At 43.5% G+C, this 24790-nt stretch overlaps 1 protein-coding gene across 2 annotated transcripts in view; it reads left to right on the top strand.

The window, feature by feature from the left end:
- The window catches only part of B3GLCT (beta 3-glucosyltransferase), a 95983-nt gene that overhangs the window by 801 nt on the left and 70392 nt on the right, over positions 1-24790 (top strand). For both annotated transcript variants that reach the window (XM_046664853.1, XM_046664852.1), the window contains exons 2-4: positions 12315-12364; positions 17850-17889; positions 23619-23728. In XM_046664853.1, coding sequence (XP_046520809.1) covers positions 12315-12364; positions 17850-17889; positions 23619-23728 — 200 coding nt within the window. The remainder of the gene's footprint in view (positions 1-12314; positions 12365-17849; positions 17890-23618; positions 23729-24790) is intronic.

Genomic DNA, 24790 nt, shown 5'->3' with positions numbered 1-24790 from the left:
CCTGGCGCCTGCCCGCCCCCTTGCGCCGGGAGCGGCCGGCCGGGCGGCGGGGCGCGGCGCCCACCCCCACAGGAAGCGCCGAGGAAGCGGCAACTGCGAGAAACTTTGAGAGCAGGCGAGCGGCCGCGGCCCGCCCCCCGCCTTCCGCCCGCGCCCGCACCCTCGGGGCTGCCCGCGGGCTCCGAGTCCGCGCCGGGCCGTGGCGGCGATGCCCCCGGGCGGCGGCCCCTCTGCGGAGTCCGGGAGCCGGGGGAGGAGCGGCGCGCCCGGCCCGCCTCGGCGTGGGCGTCGGCGGAGGCCTTCCCGAGCCCCGGGGCTGCGGGGGAATTCGAGAGCACTTCGGGGGCGAGGCTCGTCGGGTCTGCGGCTGCCGGAATACCCCGCCGCTGCTTTCCTCCGCTCTCCTCGCAAGAGCGTCTTCTCCCGTTTATCATAAAAGGATGTGATAAAAGTTTGAAAAAATCATTATAATTGACTTTCATGATGAGGTTTAAGTTTGAAAGCTGGAGGGAAAAATTATTCCCTTTTCCGTGTTTTCAGGGTTATTGTCTTCTGACCCAGACTTTTGTGTTTCCAGCCTAAGAGGCAGTAATTTCAGATTTTTAGAAATGGCAGAAGGGGGCCACTTACGAAAAGACATAGTGTTATTGTACATTGCTGTTTTGGTAGCCCACCGGGACCGTTACAGACCATGTTTCTTTAGATTTAAACTCTCCTAATAAGGACCTTATTTGTGTACCCCTGGCATTTCTATAGGTGCTCAGTAAGTGGGAAAATCGAGCGAGATTAATTGGCAATTAATTGTTCATTCGCGTGATTAAGCAAGCAACAATGTAATTAAAAATGTTGGAGCACCTTGGGCAGAGAAGGCTGCGTTTGACGGTGGGGCGCTGCTGAACTTGGCGAGATCTGCTTTAGTGCAAGAAAGAATGCATTACTGGGGGCGGCCCTGGGAGAAGGGGAGGCTGGCGGGGTGGGAAACTGGCTAGGTGACTCCTCCTGCATCAGTTGGCTTGCTGTCTGGAAGTTTTGCACCTCACCGAATGGGGTGGGTGGTAGCTGGCGCTGGCATTCTATTTATAGCACTGCACTTTATAATGAGGTACTGGGGGTATAATATTTGTGTGTAATGTATTCAGTAGATGGGCTGAAATGCACATTTGTATTGCTATGTGTATCTATTTTTTACTGCACTTAGGGGAATATTTGCACTGTTCAAACTTGATAATACATTAAAGGACCTTCAGGATGAACTAAAATGTCAACACATTTTTAGAGATGTCTATTAGCATTGTGAAGTTGTCAGATAAGCACAGTAAACGAGACATAGAACCTGTTAAAAGTCTCTATGAGACATTATGGCTTTGTGAACAGCTTTCATGGATTGGTGCAAACAGGAAGCTGTTTTCTTCAAGGTCTGAAGTAAATCGTGAGTTCATTTTATTGAGCTCTGCTTTGATGTTGGGAGGGGGTCACTAAGATGTACAAAGATGTGATACCCACTCTATATATGTTGAAATCAAGATTCCTGGAATCTTGCTGAAACAGAGAATATAATAGGAGTTCGGAGGCATGTGAACTATCCTGATAGTTTAAAAATACCTTAAATTTACCCCTTAGAAGGTTGGCCTGACTGTATGTAGTTTAGTTTTGCCACAAACTGTAGCATATTCATTTTAGTTTTTGAGAAAAGTCAATTTCTCAAAAGAAAATTTATTTTAAACCCTTATGCTTGTACAGACAAATTCATTGTAATTCCAATTTTAAAGTCCGGTGCCAGTTCTAGAATCAGAAGATTTATTCATACCTCTAGGTCAGACACTGTGTGGCTTCTCATGGCTTTCAGCCTCAGTTTTCTCATATCAAATGGGAGGCACAAACTAGATAAAATACTAGAACTTTGCCATCTATCACAGTTTTAGCACATCCTGATTCTGTTGTAGCAGAGACTGCTGTCTGCCTACTCACTTACCCTCAGTTCCTTCTTTTCCTGACTAAAACTCTCATAGATAATCAAGACTGTTATAGACTGAATTGTGTCCCCCAGATTCGTATGTTGAAGCCTTAATCCCATGTGACTCTGTTTGGGGCCAGGACCCTTAAGGCAGTAATTAAGGTTAAATGAGTTCGTAAGAGTGGGGCCCTAACGCAGTGGGACTGATGGTGTCCTTATAAAAGAGGAAGAGACGCCATGGATGCACGCAAACTGAGAAAGGGCCATGTGAGGACATAGTGAGAAGGCAGCCATCTACAAGCCAGGGAGAGAAGTCTCAGCAGAAACCAACCCTGCTGACACCTTGATCTTGGACTTCCAGCCTCCAGGACTGTGAGAAATAAACTTCTCTTGTTTAAGCCACCCTGTTGAATGGTTTCTGTTGTGGCAGCCCTAGCCAACTAGAAATACAGGGGGTAAGGGGAAGGGTGGAGGAATGGTGATGGAGGTGGAAGTGTGTCCAGTGAGAATACAGTTTTCAGTGGCCCTTGCGAATAGGTAGCCAGTGAGCTATCTATAGAGATTTTTGGGTGGGTCTCTTGGTAAAGCTTATTAAAGGTGGCTCACCGAGCTGGGATGCAGGCCTTTTTTTTTTTTTTTTTGCCACTGTCTCATCCTTCTTCGTAATGCTATTATGTGAATCTGATGGTAGGAGCCGTAGTGGCCATCTTGTGACCATGAGGTGACCTTGAAGATGGAAGCCAGTAGTAAGGATGGTAGAGCAGAAAGGATAGCACCACCTGGGTGCTAGATGGATGTGGAGCACGATGTTAGTCCTGGATCGCCTATTTCCAGACTTGTACCGCACGAGATACAAAATGCTATTTGAACCAATGGTAAAATAATAGATATTAACTTTTATCTTTCTTATTCCTGTTTCCACTCTGCATGAGTCAAGATTGTATTTCTCAGCACCTGCCAAAATTAGGGATGATTTTTCCTTCTGAGGCAGGTCTTGCTCACATTCTCTTCATTGAAGTGAGTCAGACATTTTAGGACACCAAGAGTCAGGCCTGACTCCAAGTTTTTTTTTTTTTTTTTGCCTTTTTAACCCTCCTTTTATTGTTTAAGCAGTACTCAGATATTACTGGCACAGATTTTACCGTCTGTGTGGATTCTTTGTCGTCCAGGTAGTCCGGGACTCCCAAGTTGGCATGGCCTCCTTGGTCATGGACTTGACCCAGGGGAGTTTGCCTGTAGCCAGTGGTCAAACTCCTTGGGGGGAAGAGCATCTGTTTCAAATGGGTGGGGGTGGGGAGGAGAAGCCCTGACCCTTTCGTTAACTTCCCCTGGGGCAGACATTGTGGGCCCTGTACTTGAGTCAGTCCTAATAATTGGCCTCCTTTAGGGCACTGAGGGCCAGAGTTTTATCTTTTCATTAGAAACATTATAAAGAAGCATGATTTCTAGGCACAAAGGGATTGCTTATGGGAAGTTTGCCAATTTTAGATGTTTCACTTCCTTGTAGCATTCTGTGTGATCCATCTTTGGCGTTGCACAGATTCTTGCTTAAGAACAATATGCAAGAGTGTTAATTCCATCTTTCCCAATATAAGGGAAAAACTATAGTGTTAGGGGTTCATGAGACCTATTATTGATTGAAAGTCTCCCTTAATACCATGTTTCAAAGCTCTAGTCACTAAGCTACCCCCAGAGAAACTCGATTCAGTGGAGGTGCTGATGTGAACTAGTAGGAAATGTTAATTTAAAGATAGTGTTAAAAGGGAAAACTGTACTCAAAGTTTCTTTCATTTATTCAAAAAGTGTTGAATATCTACTCTGTGTCAAGCACTGGGGATATTGCAGGAAGAGGACAGATCTGGTCCGTCCCTACCCTCATGTGGCTTGAAGTCTCGAAGGGAAGGTGACATTAAACATGCATTACACCAGAAACTAACTACACCATGCTCAGCGCTGTGAGAACGCGGTGCGGGGAGAGACACGGCTTTAGCCTGGAGTCCTGAGCAGTGGTTCTCAACCCCACCCCGCCCCTCGGGAACGTTTGTTGATGTCTGGAGACGTTTTGGTTGTCACTGGGGTGGTTTGGCGGGGAGTGCTGCTGGCATCTAGAGCTAGGGGTGTGGCTGAACATCCTACATGCATAGGACAACTCCCCCCCCCAACCCAATCAATTATCTGGTCACCCCAATCAGTTATCTGGTGGGGGGCACATGGGGGACGGAGGACCTGGGGCCTTGGTGCTGGAGGAAGGGAATGGAGAAAGGACCAGAGTGGAGAGATTGACAGGGACCGAAGTTTATCCTTAGAGCAGTAGGAAGCTGTTGAAGGCTGTAATAGGAGAATGATGTGATGTGACTTCCGTTGTAAGAAGCTCACTCTGGTTGTCGGGTAGAACAGGGATTGCTGGTGGCCGTTGTGGACATAGGAGACCGGAGAGGAGGCTGCTCGAGTCAGCCCCGTGAGAGATGGTTGAGAAGCTCTAAGACGCAGGATTGATTGGTGCGGTGGGCTGAGAGAAGGCGGGGTCGGGTGAGTCACTGTGGGCAGCCCGTGGTGCTGTTGACTGATACGGGCACTAGTGGAGAAGGACTAGCTTGAAACAAAACCTTTTTATTGCAGTTAAATATATACAACATAGAATTTATCATTTTAACCATTTTTAAGTGTACAAATCTGTAGCATTAAGTACCGAGACGGTTTTCTAAAATTTACTGTTAATTTTAGGAGGAGGTGAGGATGATGGGTTCACTTGGGACGAGCTGAGTTTGGGGTGCACGTGATGCTCTGGGACCATGTCAGAGGGGCAGTTAGATCTGTGGGTCAGGAGCTCAGAGGGGAAATCTCTCAGAAGAGAGAGATTTGGGGACAACTTGAGCAGATTTTTTTTTTTAAAGAGAGCTTTGATTGACATAATAAATTCGTTTAAGCTTTTGCTCAAAATGTATGTGTACCAAAGATTTGGTAGAAGTTGGGGAAGAAAACAGTCTATTTGTATGGTATAAAGCTGCAGATTTAGACTTAAAAAAATGAGTAAAAATATCGTCAAATAAGATTTGAATGTATCTCAAGCATAGCAATGCCGTTTTCTCCTAGGGATAGAACTTATTTTTACTCCTAAAAGAGTATTTTATGATCTGCAAAGGTGATGTGTTTTAGTTTACATCCTTGCTTCCCGTAAGAAGCCCAAGGCTCTTGACACATCTTGTTGAATTTATCCTTCTCCACGTCCTTGAAGGTGCATATGCAGGAGCTTGTTCCTTGTTTATGGGATGAATGAAGTAAAGAAGGTAAATGGCCAAGGCCTGTACTGAAAATAGCTCCGTTCAGTTCCCTGGAGGGCCTGTCTAGCTGTCCATCGCAGTGTGTGTGGACTTGAGTGCACAGGAGAATCACCTCAGTGTCTTAAAGAGGCCCCTTTGTTAAAATGCAGATTCCTGGGTTCCAGCTTCAGATTTTTCTGATTCAAAAAGATGTGAGATGAGGCCTGTGGATTTGCATTTTCAACCAAGCCCCAGATGAGCTGTGTGTGCAGGATGGTGTGGGAACCCTGCCTGGGCCATCCTTGGCTCAGGTGTGAACTGGAACTCTCCCTGGATGCCTGTCATGCACATCTATAGAACGAGAAGATGATTGCTGGTTCCTTTGTCTTTAAAATGAGGTAAGGAGCTGTTTTGCAGAGAGCAGCATATGGAATTGAGGCTAATACTTAGCACAGGTGTTTGGTCTTCTTGGGAAAGTAACCAGAAACCCCAGAATTCAGGCGAAGAAGTCTTTCTCTGGTTTCAGCATTGTTTGGGAGATTTTCAAATGCTGTTGGAGGGTCTGTAGTGTATGTATCGTGAGTCTCAAAAACTAGAGCAGTGGGTTGTGAGAACAGAGGTTTTTGGACAATAGACAAGTAAGTTCCTAGAGGTGTTAGAACGTCTCAGGCTGTGGATGTCATGGAATAACAGTGGTACTGACATGGGTGCTTTTAAAACCCACTCTTTGTATTAAAAAAATAAGATACCCAAAAGTTAAGCATAAATGGTATTTAAAAAAATTAGCCTGACATGTAACTGTTCAGCAGTTCTCTTGCAACATAAAGGAATTGTAAGAGGTGCTGATTTGCTTGTGTTTGAGTGTGTGCTCTCTTGGACCTCTTCAGTGTGTGCTGGAATAGGTGTGTGACCCTTACCTGTGACTCAGCCTATGTAACGTGCTTGTGAGGATGGTGTTTTGAATCTCTCCCCAACACTCTGACTTGAAATTTTGTTGTTTTTGTGTCCTGAGTGGCATATGGGTTTTCATATCATTTGTTTCAGTGAGATGTGAATCAAAGAAGCAAATAATCTTTTTCTCTCAAAAATACATGGTTATTTCCTGTTTCTCCCCCCCCCCCCCCCGCCCCCCCCCCCCCATTTACTGTCCTTCCTGTTAAGTATGTTTACCCTCTGGCATATAGAATATATTGGTCCTGGCAAACTTTGTTGTCAAGTGAAGAAAAATCTGTATTCCATACTCCCTTTTCCCATTGATTCCTATGATAAAACAGGAGATGTGTTTTAGACGAGCAAGATCAAGTTTGAGTAGTTAGTGGGCTCAAAAGAGAACGAATGTCACGTCCCTGTGCTCACTGCCCTAGTTGGGTGGGACGTCAGGTCCCCTTTCATTACTTCTCTCAACTGGCTGAATCACTTTGTAAATGTCGTAGAACCCATGGAACGGGGCAAAGGGGTTCCCTGGCCCTAAATGTTATCCATTTAGGACAACATTCGTTCATTTTCAGGAAACCACACCAGCCATCTGTCAGTTGTCACACTGTGGCAACTGTGTGTTGCTGTGATGCTGAAAGCTGTGCCATCAGGATTTCAAATACTGGCAGAGTGACCCATGGTGGACAGGTTTCAGCAGAGCTTCCAGACTAAGACAGACTAGCGAAAAGGACCTGGCCACCCACTTCCGAAAAAACTGGCCATGAAAACCCTGTGAAGAACAGTGGAGCACTGATGTAGCGCCGGAAGGTGAAAGGATGGTGCAAAAAGACCAGGCAGGGTTCCCCTCTGCTGTCCACAGTGGGCGCTAGGAGTCAGAATCAACTTGATGGCACTAACAGCAGCCCGCCCAACATGCTACCTCTAGAAACCTGTCTAAGGCACACATTTCAGCATGGCACTCGCCTTCTTAAAAGCCTCAGAAAGTTTTTCATGGCACCAGAATAAAACCAGACTCCCTAAGAGGAACCTCTTTCATGATATGGCCCCTGCCATCTCCAGCCTCATCTCCAGCGCCAGTCACATCCCCCCCCCCCCACCTGGCTCCAGGTGTCCAGCTCTGGGCACACTGGACTGTTTACTGTGCTTTGTGGGCAGAAGCCTGTTTCCGGGTCTCCTGGCCTTACTTCTCCAAGCACTGTGTTGAGCTTGCTCCAGGCAGCACTCCCCTCTCTCCCGTCCCCCTCTGCCCTGCCTGGGTGAGGTGCCCTCTCTGCCCTTAAGGTGCTCCCTTAGCGACTGACTGGCCTTAGGAGGAGTGCCGGCAGGGCACGCCTCTTGACGCTTTGTGGCTGACTGAGGGACTTGTCTCTCACATGAGACCCTAAGCTCCTTGCAGAGCTGCTTGTTCATCTTCTTCCCAGGTCCCAGCATAATGTGTGGCACATAATATACATGCAGCCACTTTTTGATTTTCTGCTGAGCAAATGAAGATATAAATTAATAGTGATAATCATAAAAGTTGCTAACACCCAAAGTAACAATAGCTGCTAACATCCAAACCACTTAGCGCGTGCCAGGTGGTGTTCTAGGCACATTACCCATGCTTGACTGTTTGATCCTCAGCCACTGCCTGGGCTGTTTCTGTCCTCAGCCTATGTGGAGTGGCGGTGCTGTTTGGGTGGTGGTGCCCACAGTGGATGGAGCTGCTACCCAGCATGTCCACAACGTGGGGACAATGGGTTTGTCTGAGGAGGAGGGAGCAAAGGCAGGTTCTGTCCCCTGTCGCTCGGCTGGGTGCATTTGTTTCCGTTCCTTCTGCTGCCGTGGATTATCTTCAAAGCAGGTTATTGGAACCAAGTAAATTGGCTGTCGGCTGTGCATCCTGGAGCTTAAGGCCCCCTTTGGAGGACCTGGAATTAAACCTGGGAAGCTCCTGGGAGCAGAGCCACTTGGGGCGGAGCTGTACTGGGTGAACCACTTTGTAAGTAGGTCACAGGAAGAAAGTGAAGCCCCAAAGGCTCCCTCCCACAGTGTGTCAGAAGGAAAGGTGGTGCAGTGCCCCGTGAGCCCCTGAGCCACGCGGGGCGGGGTGAGGGGGCACCAGCTGCAAGCTTCCAGAGGGTGTGCTGTGAGCTTTGTCCTGGATGGCAGAGCCAGGGCCTCATGGTTTTATTCCCTCCCTCCTGGCTGGTATGCAGGGCAGACGATCACCCAGACCCTGCCCAGACTGGCATAATCATTTCACTACAGCAACTGTCTGCTTAGTGTTAATGTGGACTGAACCCCTGCTAAGCACTTTTTGTATGATCTCACTTAATCCTGCAGCACCCCTCTGAGGTGGGGTTATTTAGCATCTTAGTGGTTTTTGGGTTTTTTTGGTATTTAATTTGGTTTCTATGATAGGTGTTACTGGAGAGTTGGGGAGGACAAAAAACAGGAGTTACTGGTTGAGGTATAGTCGTCTTTCCTGCATTGGTGTGGGGTCCCTCGCCCCCGCCCAGGAACAAGAAAGGATGGTTGATTAGTGTTGCTTAAATGCATTGCAATTAATTCCTCTCCAGTTTCCTTGCACTCTAGGGCTTGGGCTCGCCTATAAATCTTAGTCCCAGGTTGGTGGTAAAATCTTGATTTATCTCTCAGGATAGGTGTGCTAACACATTAGTTGGTTTGAATTATTTAAAGTTATCATGAAAAAGGTCTTATTTCTATTGCCTGCCCTGATTTGCACTTTAAATATAGTTCCCTGTAGCAATTCACAGGAGTTCATGTTGAAAATAGAAAAGGGAAAATTACTTTTAAACAGCAGTTTGACATATAAGAGCATGATTTACCTTGGAATATTTCTCCAACTGCACATTAAGGCTAAGCTTTCAAGAATATTTTTTTCCGCACTGAATCTGGAAATTAGTATGAAGCGAAACAGCAAACACTGAGCCCCGGGTGGCGGCTCCCTTTGGTGGGGTGGGGCTGCTACCCTGCCCCAGCCCAGGCAGGTGGTGTAAACTTCTACCGCGTGCTCTTGTGAGTGTTATGGAAAGTGACAAAGGTGACAGGTAATTTCTTACCTCCCTTGCTAATTTTTCTCACTTTCCTTTCTATTTGCACCATTTCTCCTTCATTTCCTTGAACTGTAAAACCTGGGATTTCATTGGTAGGGGTTCTGTAAATGATTCATTATTTTAAGATTGAATTTGTTAGTGGTATAGTATATTCTCTGCCTTCGAAATGCATCGGGTTCCTTTGTGATTTCTTTTATTTAGATTATGGAAATATAAAGATGAAACCAACTAGTATATATTTTTTAATATTCATCTAATGGGGATTATCTTGCCATGTGATTTTGCTCTTATGCCTGAAAGTAACTGATGCATTTTTTATGTTATTGCTTTAAATATTATATAATTTATTTCTATCATGGGAAAAAGGAGTTCTTCATTTCCCAGCAGAACGATGGAGAAATGACAACTTTTTTTCTTTTAAAGGATATTTTAACACTAGGCCTGTGTGTTTTTGGAGGGAGCTAACATCTAGTTTGCCCTTACCTTCGTTAAGCCTTGTTTGAATAAAGGTGTCTTGACTATGACCAGCAGGGTTTGTGGAATTCACTTGATTTATTGGGAACATCTTTCTTCTAGGTAATTCCTGCTTTAAACAGTAACACTGTCAAATAATATTAGCTGCTTATTTATGAAAGGTGATACATTAGTAATTTTCAGAACTGATACCAAATAAACACACTTTTTCTTCAGTGTAGAATCTAAATTCTGAAGGGCCAGGGGGCTTTTGTGCTGACATTCTCTTCTTTTTCACACAGCCATCTGGTCTTGCAAAAAAGTGAGCTCAGACTAAACTCTGGGTATTAGATGATGAGTCACTGAAGGTAGGAAATTGAGGTTCTTTTTCTTGATAGAAGAGGAAGTTCTAACCCAGAGAGCTTTGCTTGTCTATGTTTAGAATTAGGAATTGATGGAGTTGGCGGAGATGAATTTTGGAATCAAAATTGTGTTAGATTGATCACAGTTTTTATATCTCGCAAATTGTCAGCATGTTCTATTTTCTGGAATTCTATGATGTTAACGTGTTTTGACTTCCCTGTGTGATGTTTATTAATAATTCTATTTTTGATATCTTCTTGAGGGATTTAAGTGTGCATACTAGCCTGGAGGTAAATAAAGTAAAACAAAACGGAAAAGTTAAGTACAGTCACGTGTTGCTTAACAATGCAGATACGTTCTGAGAAATGTGCCCTTAGGGTATTTCACTGTTCTGATGTGCGAACGTCATAGAGTGTACTTACACGAACCTAGATGGTACAGCCCACCCCACACCTAGGCTCTATGGGACTAATCCATGGGACTGCTGTCATATATGCATCTGTCCTTGACCAAAATGTCGTTGTGCGGCGCAGGAATGCACCCAGAAGCAGAATTTAAATGGTGTTTGTGTTTAGATCTTTTCTTTCTTCTTAGAACTTAATGAATGATTTGGACATTGCATTTGCTTTGTTATGTGTGTGTGTGTGTGTAAAAAAGTGAGAAAGTAGATCAGATCTTAGTGAAAATAAACTTGCAGCGGGGGGTGGAGGGGGCACTAAATGCCTGTATTCTACTGGATTGATGCTGCCTAGAGTAAGGAGTAGACAGCCGTTAAGGATGTGATCCCAGAGGCATTGTGAGGACTTATGTTCGTTCATTCATTGATTCATTTATTTGGTAAATATTTGTTGATGTTCTTCTGTGTGCTCGCTGTGTTCTAGGTTCAGGGGTAAACTGTAAATAAAACGACATTCCTGCCTTCATGGGGCTTATGGTAAACTAATGTATAAGACAAGCAATGAACAAATACTTATATATTATGTCAGCGGTGGTAAGTGCTCTGGAGGAAAATAAAGCAGAGTTGGGGGTGGGGAGGGCGTGCAGAGGGGATTTACTATTTATGCGAGGTGGTCTCAGGGAGGCCTCATGGAAGACCTCTCGTTATCTGAATTCCACATAGGGAGGTTCATTTGGCTTGCATTTCATTTTCACCCTGCTTTCTGAAATGTCATTCTGAAATGGAAATGATTAAACCGTGTTAGTCTTTTGCTGCTTAGTGTGAATAGATTATTTCCTCTGAGCAAATGCTAATGGAGAGAGAATTTGAGGCAATGGATGTCTTGGCATCAGAGGCATCCGAATGGCTGTCCCCTGCTTCTGAGTAGGGTCTCCTCTGTTACCCAGGGGGCCCTCCCCCCAATGCCCTTTGTGCTACGTCACTGCTCCATGGGATGGCCTGTGCAACCCTTTCAGTACATTGTTGCCCTGTGGCATTTCCCATTTTCTCCTGGGAATGCTAATTAGAGAAAGCAAACTGTGAAATGCTTTCCTTTTAGTCTTCAGGAGAATTGCACTGTAAAATTAAGTATTATTTTTTGTCTGGTTAACCTTCCTGACTGGTTTATCATTTTGCTTTGTATTTCCAAAGGGTTACTGTCATGTTGTTGTTATTGTTATTATTATTATTAATGTAGAAGCTTGATGTGTCTCTAAGGGATATCTTTGTCTGTTTATGGGCTCCCACTCAAAACATTAAATCATTCTGGATGGGGAATGATTTTAATTCCTCTCCCTCTGCTGGCTCCCTGGCTTTCGCAGGATTCTGTTAACTCTCCCTTGTGTGCCGGTAGCCATATCTGCATCCCGTTTCCAACCTCGCAACTCCTGAGACCGAAGCTTGCTCCAGATTTAGCTCTGTTGCCCTCCAGGCTCTGGCAGTGATTGCGAGAGTGGGAATTTGTACTTCTCCCCTCTGGATTCTCAGGAATTCCCCTTTGCTGGAGAAGGTGCCCGAATTGAGGTTTCTAAGAAGTTGTATTCTGTGTGCATCTGTTTTGTGGTTTATATCTATAGACACGAACGATACACACAGATTCTGATTTCTTTGATGTAGATTCTCATTTCTTTAGCTTGGTAGCCTAAGCATGTCGGTTTAGCGCTGATGAATAATTTTAGGTCCGGAGATGAAGGCGGCCAGCAGTACTAGTTTGCAGCAATGTAGCTGTTTTGAAAAATGAGGAAAATATGTCTTGTTGAAGTATCAAGCAACAGTATTTAAACAAAACTGTTGAATGTGAGAATGAATCTTAATTGCTAATTTTAATGTAAAAATGTTTCCTTTTTTTCCAGCCTTTGCTTTGGCTCCTGAAGATATAAAGAAAGAGATCAAGCAGTCTAAGGTACTAATTCTAATGATCAAGTCTATTCTTCCTGTCTCAGATTCGTTTTTATTTTCTTTAATGGGGGCTGTAATATTTCATCTTTCACTAGTTGTCAAATTTCTTTTTTTTTTAATGAATTAGTGAAATGTTGGTCAACATAGTTTTTGCATCCCTGGCACAACCTACGGATAGGCTTGCTTTAGAAAATAGCCTTTAGTACTTAAAGCACATCTACTAGGTTTCACATTTCATTTTAAGAGAAAAGGTGTTTAGTACAGAGTTAGACATTTTCAAAGTCTGCTTGGAGACAGTGATTTTCTCCACTCCTGACACATCTTGGCCTTGGGCTCAGTTTTCTCAGCCTGTTAAAGAAGGGTTATGCTGTGTCTCCAGGGTTGCAAGAGCCTGGATATCCCTCCATTTGAAGGTTGGCACCGTGTGAGAGGGCGTGTTAGGGACTGGCCAAGAGCCCCAAAGGTGACTGCCAGGCTCCTTGCATGGTCAGAATGAGAAACCGAGACCCGGGTTTCTCTCGATGGAGAGCGGACAGCACTTACTCAAACCTGAGAGCTGCCTCTTTTTTGTCATTGGTTGCATTAAAGAACCTCATCTAAATTTTACCTTTTGAGCTTTGCACTAGATCAGTTTAACATCTGAGAACAATATTTTAAAAATGTGAGATATTTTCGTCTTTAATTAAGGCTTAGTTAACGCTACTTTTTACCCCACAATTAGCGTAAAAGCATTTTTTAATAGAATGGTTCTTTTACTGACAGAGTATTATCTGTTCTAACTATACTATGGGATTTCTACACAGGGGAAATGATCATAATAATTTCTTATGGTTTAAGATCCTTTATGGTTAATAAAGCATTTTCAGACATTCTATTTATTCTTCTCAGTGATCCTATTATTGCTAAGCAAATATTCCCATGGATAGCAGAGAAAGTTTACCCTCAGAGAAGTTAAGCGATTTGCTGAGGTCATGTGACTATTAAAAGATGAAGTCAGAATCTAAATTTTCTGAATCCTTGAATTTTTCACCCTGTAATTTTGTATTACACAGCTGCGTGCATCATAATGTGTGTGCGTGTTTAGCAATAACAAGGCTTATTTATAATGAATTTAAAGTGCTACCTAAGGGTTATTAACAGGGAATTGAAATTTTGTGGAATGAATTTAGAAATTATAGCACATATTTTCAACTATGGGTTTTAACCTTTTCAAGTGAGGAATTGTATGTATCACCTTTAAATACGTACATAAGTAGGAGTATAAATAGAGATAAGAGTCCTATATCTTAGTGTCATTTTTCATGCAAAGATATTAAAGCCTTTGAAAAATGTCATTAACTCAGTCTGTGCTTAGGCCAGAGGGCCAAAAAGCTCTTAATCCCACCAGGAGAAGCAGTGATAAAATACCTACTGTTGACCATACCTGCGACTGGGAGATAGAGAGGAATCCATTTGTCCAAGGTTACCCGAAGTCTGTAGATGAACCCGGAGGTAGGAGTTTGGGCTTTTAATGAAACCACATTAATTGAGGATTATCATTTTATCGCTCTCGGCAGAGTTGATCAGGATCTGCCCCGTTCCTTGTCTACTGCTTAGAATCAGCTGCCTCCCGCCCACCTCACCTCTCTGCTTGCCTTAGTCAGGGGCCCAGGCAGGGCTCTCTTTAGAAGATAGGCCAGCTCTGTTCAGGCCTGGGGTCCTTGCTCAAACAATGTTTGATTCACTGGTTGGCATCAGATTTGGCTTCACATTACAATCCTGAGCGCTGCCAGTGCCCGTTGTACTGCCTGTGGCCAGACCTCTGGGCCCAGGCTCCTCTCCTGGACTCCTGGTCCCTGCACTGTCATGGATTCTGACCTGCCGCAGCTTTTGGGGGGGGGCCTGTCACCCGGGCTCATGCTCCAGCCGTGGATGTTGCCTCAGCCATGGCCGTGTGCCTGTCTTCACACAGCAGTTTTGCCCGGCCTTACATCTTGTGGGGGCTGTGGTACTATGTCCTGGACACTAGGGCCAAACTGCCGAGGTTCACATCCTTGCTCCACCACTGTCTGCTGTCGACTTACTGACCCTTGCTGTGCCCCAGCTTCCTCATCTGTAAGATGGGGTAATAGGACCTATTTCAGAAAGCTGTTTTGAAGAATAAATGTGTGTGTGCTTGTCCCCACCACTTACAACAGTGCCAGGCCCTATTTAAATGTTTCCCTGGTATGGCAGCAGGGACTGTCTTATGCAGCCTTCGAGAGGAACCTAAACAAATCAAAGTACAAAGAGGAACCATAGCCCTTAACTGTTTTTCTTGGTTTTGGTGGCCGTTGAAGCAGACGGTGGTGATAACCAGAGTAGGAGCTAACAATTACGGAGCATTTCCTGTGGGCAGACACTATGCTCAGCATTATAGTATCTAATTAAACTCTCACAACAACGCTGTGCAGGAGGTCTTGTAATTATTATTCCTAATTTACAGATGAAAAACTGAGGCCTGAGCTGGTCAGTGGTGGGGGCAGAATTAGAAGACGGGAGCGGCTTAGACTCGAGTGCGCTGAGGAGCATGTCCTGATTGTGTCATTTTATTCAAAATCTGGTGGGTGGCGGTGGTCATTTGTGACTGGGTCGGAGATGCCCTTTTGCTTCTCCTCCTTCTTAAAGATTTCCTATTAAATTCTTTTGTGGATGTTTTATCTTCTTGTCATGAAGAATTTATAAACGAAGCATTGCATATGTGGAGTGCAAGTACTCAGATCTGTCGTGCCTTAAACAGTAACACTATGCAGAGGGTGCCTTGGATTGGTCTTTTCCTGGCTGGAGTAGGAGCTGCCTGTGGGGTAGGTGTTTTAGAGACAAATCTCTTTCCTGTCTGAATAGCAATCCAGTTGACTATAAAACTTCGACAGTGAGCACGTTTTGATTGATCTTGATAGTTGGTGTAAGAAACGTGTGGCAGCAGAGATAATAAAACAAACCATGTGTTTCTTTCTTGAAGAACTAAGCCTTTTCACAAGGGAAGCTGGAGACAGAATTTTAAATGTTCTGTCAATTCTGTTCATTTAGTCTAATTTTCTTTCTCAAAGGGGAAATTACTCAAGACCATTTTGGTTCCGTTGCAGTTTACGTAATTCAACCGTTCCTTGGATACTTTATTTTTACAGTTGACAAATTGAGCCATTTGAAATGGCTGATCATTTCCTAGCAATTGTGTCAGCCAGTTGGAGCTGCAGTGCTTAATAACAAATAGAAAGATGTATAATTTTGGTTGATTTAAAATTTCCACCGGTTATCTGGTGGAAAGTTCCATTGGTGTTACAGCTTGTTTAAATTATTCAGTCTGGAAACACCGAGTTCAGGATATTTTTTATCTTTTAGGTTATTGATAAAGGTGACTTTTGTTATAAGTATTACTTTTAGCTTCCTCTCAAAATATGTTTCCATCTAATGATGCCCATTTTCTGAAGGATGCCTCTGGAGGAAGACTGGGCATGCATTGTCATGGGGGTGTAAGAAAGGAACATTGGAAAGGAGTCAAAAGGCCTGGATTTTAATCCTGGTTCTGTGGCTGGAATGACTTGGATATTGGGCAAATCCTTAATCTTTCTCTGAGTCTCTACTGTCTCATTTGTAAAAGGGGAGTGTTGGATTGGATCATCTCTAATGGTATTTGTTTTTAAATTGTGGTAAAATACACAAGATAGAATTTACCATCTTAACCATTTTTAAGTGTACGGTTCAGTGGTCAGTGTTAAGTGTATTCGTTTTGCTATGCAAGCAATCTCCAGAACATTTTTCATCTTGCAAAATGAAAACTCTGTCCTGATTAAACAACAACTCCCCGTTCTCCCCTCCTGCAGCCCCTTCTACTTTCTGTTTCTATGAACTGGACTGTTCTAGGGACCTCTTATAAGTGGAATCCTACAGTGTTCGTTCTGTGACTGGCTTATTTCACTTAACATGATCCCTGAAGTTTCATCTGTGTTGTAGCATGTGTCGGAATTTCCTTCTTTTTTAAGGCTCAGTAATATTTCATTGTGTGTGTATGCCACATTTTGTTTACCCATTCCAATGCTATTTTTAGATGTAAAATTTCTAATTTTCCATGATCTTCATTTGGCAGCTGAAGCTGTGGGCTGGAAAGGAGAAGGCAGCATGGCCAAGGAGCGGGCTTCAGGTTCATGGTGGAAGCTGGGCGGGCTCCCTGGATCTGAGGCCAGCACTCCTTCTGCAAGAGCAGGCTGTTCTCTTGGCCAAGAGTGGCATTTAGAGTATGGCAGATGCCATGACTTGTGACAATAACCTGGCTTTGGCTCAGCACATTTAGATTCCTGGCTTGAGCTTTCCAGTCTTTTTTAGTGGGCTTTTCCAAAAAGTACATGTTTTATCAGGATTAAGTAAAGTGTCACTTGATCCTGAGGTGTAACAAATCAGTACATAACTGTGGAGTTCCTCTCGACTCAGTGGTATTTTTGTTCTTGAGACAAAGATAATTTCAGAAAATGCTACCAAAGGTGGACACTCCCTGGTGTGTTGCTCTCTCTCCTCCCTGTCTATTGTCACAGTCCCTTTGGCATTCTAAGAGGACACTTCTCTTTGTGGTTGTATCTTGGCTTTTAAGCTGTCCCTGGTTTTGTTGGTAAAGACTCACAACTGCATTTCTTCATGCAGTTTGTGAAGTAAATTGAAGGATATTCGCCACTGTCCAATTGTCATAATTATAGCATATGGTGGTTGAAAGCGGAAAAGGGCAATTAGAGAGAAAATTCCCTCCTTGTCTGCTGAAGAAGACAGTGAAATGGCAGGTTTAGCTGCTGATACTGTGCACTTTGTCAGAGAAATTTTTTAAGAGCTCCTCCCCTGATTTACTGAGGATCAGGATCAGGTATTTCTGTGCCCACACCCAGATCTCAGTGTCTGGAGCTCTGTGGCTCTAGGACGCCCCTTCTGTGTTCATGAATTCTCGTGAACCACGGGCTGGCCAGCTCGGGGCCCTGTCTAGGCCCCCAGCGCTCCTTCTCAGGTAGGAGAGAACACTGTGGTAACATTCCTGTTGACAGTATGTCTGAGCCCACAAGATGATGAGTACAATCATTAGTGGAGCTTATCTTCAAGAGGAACACACTACCAGAATTGATACTGTCTGTGATGCTTTAGAGTTTAAGAAGTTTTTAAATATCCCTCCTAGGAACATTGCAAACCAGTTAAGCATTAGCTTCATTTTATACAGGAGGAAAGAGCCTCAGCTCAATTATGTGACTTGCCCAAGATCATGGAAGAAAGGGACAGCCCCGTAGGAACCTTCTGTCATGACATAGAAATACATCGTGGCTGCCTTTTTCCCCTTAAGTTTTGGTCTCTCTCTTTAGGGAAGCATTTCCAAGCTCTCATCTTCAGTGTCTCACTTCAATATGAAGTGTTACTGTGTACCAGACATATTTTTTGGTGTTTTGCTAGCTTTGTTATGGTGATGAGATTTATTTTTTTCTCTTTTATTTAAAATACAGAATTTGAAGAAAAGTGATATATCAAGGAAAAATGACATAGGTAAGTAATGATTTTTTTTTTAACTTAAGAGTATGTACCCAGGTGTATTTCTTGTAAATTATATTTCAGTGAAGTGAGTTTTTCTTTCTGATTTTATTTGTGGGGTAAATATTGTTGTCCAAATACTCTGTCTTTGGCCCAGCCCAGTGTTTACCCTCGTGAAGACACAGGGAGAACACTTTTCGGATTGACATATTGGCATGTGACTGGAAGTAACAGCTAATATGTTGGATTTAATTCCCTTGGCTATAATTCCCTTGGCTATAATCTATTGAGTTACCAATAAGGACAGATTACTGTGCCAGCTGGGCACTGTTGGCGCTATAGAAATGAGTAAGACGTGGTCTCTGTTATTAGGGGCCCACGCTTAGTGGGAAAAAAGGATGTTTGCTCATGCTGTCCTCTGTCTGGAGCCAGGTTCCCCAGTCTCTGACCTGCAGACACCACTTTCCCTTCAGGTCAGCTTGTCAACCATATCTGCTGTCAAACTTAACCTGGGAACCCTGGTGTGGAAGTGGCTATTCTCTTCTTGCAGACACACCATACTTCTGTCACAGCCCATATGTGTCCTTATTTGCACACCCTTTTAAACACGTCTTTCTCCCTCCAGTATAGTACTGTGAGCATCTTCAGGGACGTGACCGTGAGTTAGTCATTTTTGTATTCTGTGGGACATATGCCACCCTGTGTTGATAGGAGGGTAGAGCCACAGCTCTGTGTGTGGGGTCTCTTTCCAAAGGGTGTGAACTTGTCAGTGTCTGTCGTCCCAGGTAGGCACCCTGGACAGGAGGGGAAAGGCACACTTTCCTTTCTAGGCCTTCCTTTCCTGGGCCTGGATTCTGAGGAGCCTAGAAGGCACAAGAGGCCCTGCTGGATAGTAGGGGGAGGATGACCTGTGCTGGGGCCCGGGCATGCAGGCGACTGTAGGCACATGGGTTGGAGTCTTCAGGCTCTGAGAGCAGCTGTATTTAAGGAGCCACACTAGTTCACTGCTTTTTCTTCTCTCTATTGCAATATCCTGTCTGTCTCAGCCACTCCTCCTCATGCGAAGATTTTTTCTCTGCTGCCAACCCTTGTGGGTTTGGGCATTTGTTTGTGTGTTTATTTTATGGGAGCTGATAGGTCTCCTCGTAATAAATGGTTATTAAATGAACTAATGACCCTAGTGTGGAACACGGACTTAAAAGTGCCAAGGGGAAGTTTACCTGGACAAGTAAATCTACACTCTTGCAATTGCAAATGGGCAATCTAGTGATGCTTAACTTGGTATCAGTTCATCTGAAAAAGACCCAGGGAGCTTATTTGCCACGATCTTAATGTAAGTCTACAGGACTAGGGGTCTGTAGAGCAGCTGCCCCAGTCGGATCTGCCTAGATCATGGTCTCACAATACTCAGGGCTCCGTGACAGCCTCCGAGAGCGGGGCATCCTCTATTTGTTTCTCTTTGACTCTCTGCCTAATCAGCGGATTCACCAGTGACAATTATTCTCATCAAGTGAAACTCAATTGGAGTGACTCTTCAGGTATATGTGTAAGTGTGCGTATTTACTTACCCCTCAGCCTAAGTCATGAGCCTGCCTGGTACTCAGCTCTTATCAGAAGAACCACGTTGATTTCTCATCAGAAAAACACTGGCACGGTGGAATCCGTGTTTCCGGATAATCTCTGACCAGGAAAGATTAGCGCTTAGTGGAGTGTGTGGTGCATGATGCATGCTCAGTGACTGAGGGAATAGAGAACTTTTGATTTCCTTTACCTTCAAAGAAGAATTATTCCTCCTTCCAGAATCCTTTTCTAGCCATCTCTGGTTCGACTGCCTTTCTTTACCGTTGGCTTCAGAACCGCATCGGTGCTCCCTGTATCCCTGACTAATTTCTTTATCCTCCCTTTCTCGCCTGTCACACTCATCATTATTGTCAGGCACTTGGTGTACGACCCATTTATCACACATTCCTGGCGGAGAAACAATGACAATCTGTCTTGAGTTGTGACAGTGTTTGCTGAAGGCAAATTGCCGTGAGTTTAGAGAAGTGCAACCTGAGTGATAAGGAAATAGTGGAGTCGTCTTATTTAGCGCCATTGACAGGGCAGTAGGAGCTTAAGAGTCAGATGTTGGATGGCATAGACAGAAACAGTCACCACGGTGAGCCCTGGGGTCTAGACTTAGCTAGAATTGATTGAGTTAGGGAGGGCTTAGGATGTATGTCAGGAAATACCTCTTGGTGCTGATATAAAGAACAGCAGGAATTTAAGCAAATAAACTGTTTTCAGCACCAAACTGTACTAGCCTGGTTCTTTTCTGGAGTGGGGGTGGGGCTGCATGGCGCGTAAATGATTTTCTGTTATTATTATCAGGGTTATAGGAACTGGATGCATCCTTTGTCTTTTGCCTCATCACCAGTGACTCCCCCATATGCATCTTATTCCTTAGCCGTACCTAACTCTTCATATTTTCGGGGCTCTGAATTCTACTTGCTGTCCCAAACCTTCACTGCTCCCTCTGTTGGGAAGGTCTTCCCACTCTTTTTCTGGGCGTCCCTGGGAAACAGTATCCTTATCGCTTCCTCTGGGAAGGCCCCACTTTCTGGGACCCCAGATGGCTCTGAGGCCCTTTCCCTGTTTGAAAGCCCTTCTGTGGCATATAAATCCTTCATGATCTGATCTGGCCCACCCCTCCTTCCTCTGTAGCTTTATCGCTGACTGTTCCCTTCATCCTTTTCTCAGAAATGCCTGACAAACTCCCTGGTCACCTGCTCAGGGATGCTGCAGAGATAAGGCGGGTTGTGGGCTCTGTGATAACCCACTTCTTTCTCTGCCGCTGATCTGCTACCCTCGATGCCTGAGTCTGCAGAAAACTGCTGCTTTCGGAGGAAGCTCAGGAAACGCCCCCTCCTGGAAGCTCTCCTTGCACTTGCTCCCCCTCCGCTGTGCTCCCAGAGTTCCCTGCCTTGGCTCCGGATGTACACCTACCGCTTTGCATTGTAATGGCCGCCTTCTGAACTAGACCCAGGTACCTACATGCTGGGGGACTGCACTTGCTCGTCTTTGTATCCCAGAGCCTTGCACTTGGTAGAGACTCAGAGATGTTTGCTGAATGAGAGCACATAGCATGTGTGATCGAAGACCGTGAAAAAGGATGTTGATGATTTCTAGGTAGCAGGAGAAACAAATACAACTCAGAGCACAGGACCCGGGTATATGAAAAGGGAGGCATTCGCTTTTTTTCTTGCAGAGCCTCTTCCCTGCGTGGAAGAACTGTTGTCTTTGTGAGAACCATGGGAGCCTTGCTGATTTGGTAGGAGGAGTGGCAGGAGCTGAGTACTGCAGGATTAACCTTTTGACAGGTGGATCTGCTCTTTGAAAAACTTTATTGAGTTATTTTGGACAAACAGGAAGCTACAAAGAGTAAAATAATGAACATCCATGTGTCTACCACTGAGCTTAAGAAATAAAAATTACTAACACAGCTGAGGCCTTTTAACCATTATCTGGATTTGGTAGTTATCATTCTCATATAATCTTTTATACTTTCACATCATATATAATATATATACATACATATATAGAGGGCATATATCCATTTTATATATGTATTTGTGTTTGTATTTTTGCAAACCATTGATTTATATAGTTATTCCTTTGCAGCTTGCTTTTTTCCCGTGCTCTTTCATAGGATTCATCTACGATATCCATCTGGATTGATACATGTAGTGCTAGTTAATTTTATTGCTATATAGTAGTCCGATTTGTAGTGGGTATTTGGATTGCTTCCAGTGTTTTCTTTTTACACAATTCTGTGAGCACTCTTGTTATTTATCTTTGTACATACATATGGGATTCTCAAGGATAATTAATAGGAGTAGAATTTCTGGGTCATTGGGAAGGTGCATCTTCAACTTTATTAAATTTTGCAAAAATTATTCTCTGAAATTTATTTACTCCATTCTTAACAAAAATAAATCTTTGTACCCCTTCGTTTGATATGTCACTTATGTTAATGTTTCAGAGGTAGTGAATCAAAGATTACATTTCAGTTGAAATATAACACACCCGTTTAAGCCTTCTCCGTGCATCTGGTTTGTGGAACCAGGAAGCTGGTTTAAAATAGAGATAGGTATGTGTTCATATTTATGTGAACTCCTACAGAAAAGTAATTAGGTCATATTCAATAGGTTGTTCAGCATTTCCTTTTAAATTTTTTATTGAGTTTGAACCAAAGAGAATTTTGGGTTATTTTTAGGATCTAGATGGCTCACTGTGGAGCTGTTTGTTGTATGAATATTTGAGTGAGTGAACAAACGAATGGAAGTGTGGAACTGAACATAAGAACAATAAAATATAATGGAATAAAATTAAAGCCAAATTAGTCTCCCTGAGTCGAGGTGTTAAGGGGAAAAGCTCATCCCTGCGTTCATTTGCTATAAACTTTGCTGGAGGCTACAATTTTATGTGACATCTGACTTCTGCCAACACCCTGTCTGTGGCAGGGTCCTGACACAACAGCTCTATTTCTTTATTATAAGCTCAGAACCTGGGGAGGCCTAACTTTCCTCTTCAGTGTGGATCTGAGCCACCACCCCTACTGGTAAGACCTCTGATCCTCTACCCTGGTCGGGCGGACATGACATACTGGGTTTCCTCCCTGCCAGCCATTGTTAAAAAGTCCACTGCCTTGCAGCGAGTCTCTCTGGTGGTTCGCAAATACTGCCAGGGTTGGAGATGGGCTTTTATGCAACACTTCTTGCTGAAGCTGTGCTGCTGTGGAATTGTGGCTGTTTTCTTGGAGATAACACTTAATCCTGGCCCGGTGCCTTGTGAGGTAGGGGAAGGATTGTTGAGTTGTTTGTTTGCAAGCTCTTGGGAACTCCTGGGACATACGCAGTCACTGTTGAGTGTCACCTTAAAGGGCCATCCAGAACATTCTTGCTGTGGTGTATTAGTTTGCTAGGGCTGCTGAAACAAAGTGCCACCAAGTTGTGTGGCTTAAACAACAGAAATTTGTCTCCCAGTTCTGGAGGCTGGAAGTCTAAGGACAAGGTGTTGGCAGGGTTGGTTTCTTCTGAGGCCTCTCTCCCTGGCTTGTCGATGGCAGTCTTCTCCCTGTGTCTTCACAGTATCCTCCCTGTCTGTCTCTGTGTCCAAATTTCCTCCTTTTATAAGGACACCAAATATACTGGATTAGGACCTACACTCATGACCTCACTTTAACTTGATTACCTCTTTAAAGACACATTTCCAAATAAGGTCACCGTCTGAGGTACTGGGGGGTAGGACTTCAACATCCGAAGTCTGGGGACACGATTCAACCCAGAACAGGTAACAGCGCAATGTAGGGTTATGTGTGAATTGTTAAAAGATCTGGCAAACGTTGGAATTTTTGCTCCAGGGAGGTTAGTGTCCTAGACATTTTCATACTTCTGCACATTTTCATTCACATTCTTTTTGACAGATGCAGGAGCAGACTCACAGTTTATTGCCACAGACTTGATCTAGTACAGCGAGCTTATTTACTTGCTAACTTCTAGGAAGGACGTTTCTGAGATCAGTTTAAAAAGAGAGATTTTGTTGCTAGAATTACATGTAAATTGATTTTTTTCCCTAAGAGTTTATTGCCTGAAGACTTGCCTTGTGGCTAGCTTTTTCTTTTTCTTTTTTTTTTAACTTGTTTTCAATTTTATTTCAGTAGTTAAAAAATAAATACCTGACGATTTTTTTTATTTTGGTTCTAGATTTAAAAGGAATTGTATTTGTCATCCAGAGTCAAAGTAATTCTTTTCATGTGAAGAGAGCAGAACAGTTAAAAAAAAGCATCTTAAAGCAGGCTGCAGATCTTACACAGGTATGTAGAACTAGCTTGGGATGTCTGCTAATTATTTCTCGATACATTTATATTTTCCAAAACGCTTGATCTGTAGAGAATCAGTTTTATTTAGATGATAGTAACTCTTCTGACTCATTTGCTTATTTAGTATTGACTATTGTTTAAAATGCTCCAGTTAGTTCCTAATGTTCAAAGCATCACATTCCAAATTATTATATGTGTTTTAAGAGAATTATAAAATTATGTAGGACTATCATGATTTTGTTATAAAGTGTGATAAAAAGAAATGGAGGAAATAACTTTTTAAAGGCAAAGTTTAAAATAGTAGGGATAATTAAATGTTCAGAATTTTGGTAACAAGTTCTAAGGCGGATTTCATGTTGAAATAACATGTTCATTAAGCTTAGTGCAGTGCTTCCTCTGTGAGTCTCTTAATCTATTTTTTAATTGGATATCATTAATGGGACTTTTGATTTGATTTATAATGTATTATTCGAGAAGGATTATGGAAAGATCGACACATAGAGGTACATTTTAATAACGTTTAAAATAGGCATGAACTGAATCTGGCACTGTTCTGAATAATGCTGGAGGTTTGGGGCAAAGAAAGATCTACCTTCTGATACTGCCATATAGGTGCTTAATTCTTTAGCTAAGCAAAAAATTCCTCCAGCCTGCTATGCTACATTGCTATGGCCTTCAAGATAGAAGTGCTTGTCTGTAGATAAATGCCATCTCTTGGTTTTCTCAGCAAGAACTCTTGCTGAGGAGTAAAAAGATGTTTTTGACAGATTGGTTTTTTTCTCTTGGTGGGTGCTGGGGAATAAAGGGTCAGAAATATCAATGGGAAAATTAGCAGCCTTGATGGTTCAGGGCTAAGACACTGGTGAGAATATGGTTTACTGTGCTTAATCTTTAAATGCTTTACATGTAAATTCATCCAGCCTCCCTGCATCCCTGCAAGGACAGGTCCTCACTCCCCCTCCTTGGAGCATTCATGACACCTTCTCAAGGGAGAGGAAAGAATTTCATGCTATAGACAGATTTATTTTTTTTAAAGGAAGATTAGCCCTGAACTAA

Source organism: Equus quagga, chromosome 6 (assembly GCF_021613505.1).
Source record: "Equus quagga isolate Etosha38 chromosome 6, UCLA_HA_Equagga_1.0, whole genome shotgun sequence".
NCBI lineage: Eukaryota > Metazoa > Chordata > Mammalia > Perissodactyla > Equidae > Equus > Equus quagga.
This window is presented reverse-complemented; position numbering and strand designations above follow the sequence as displayed.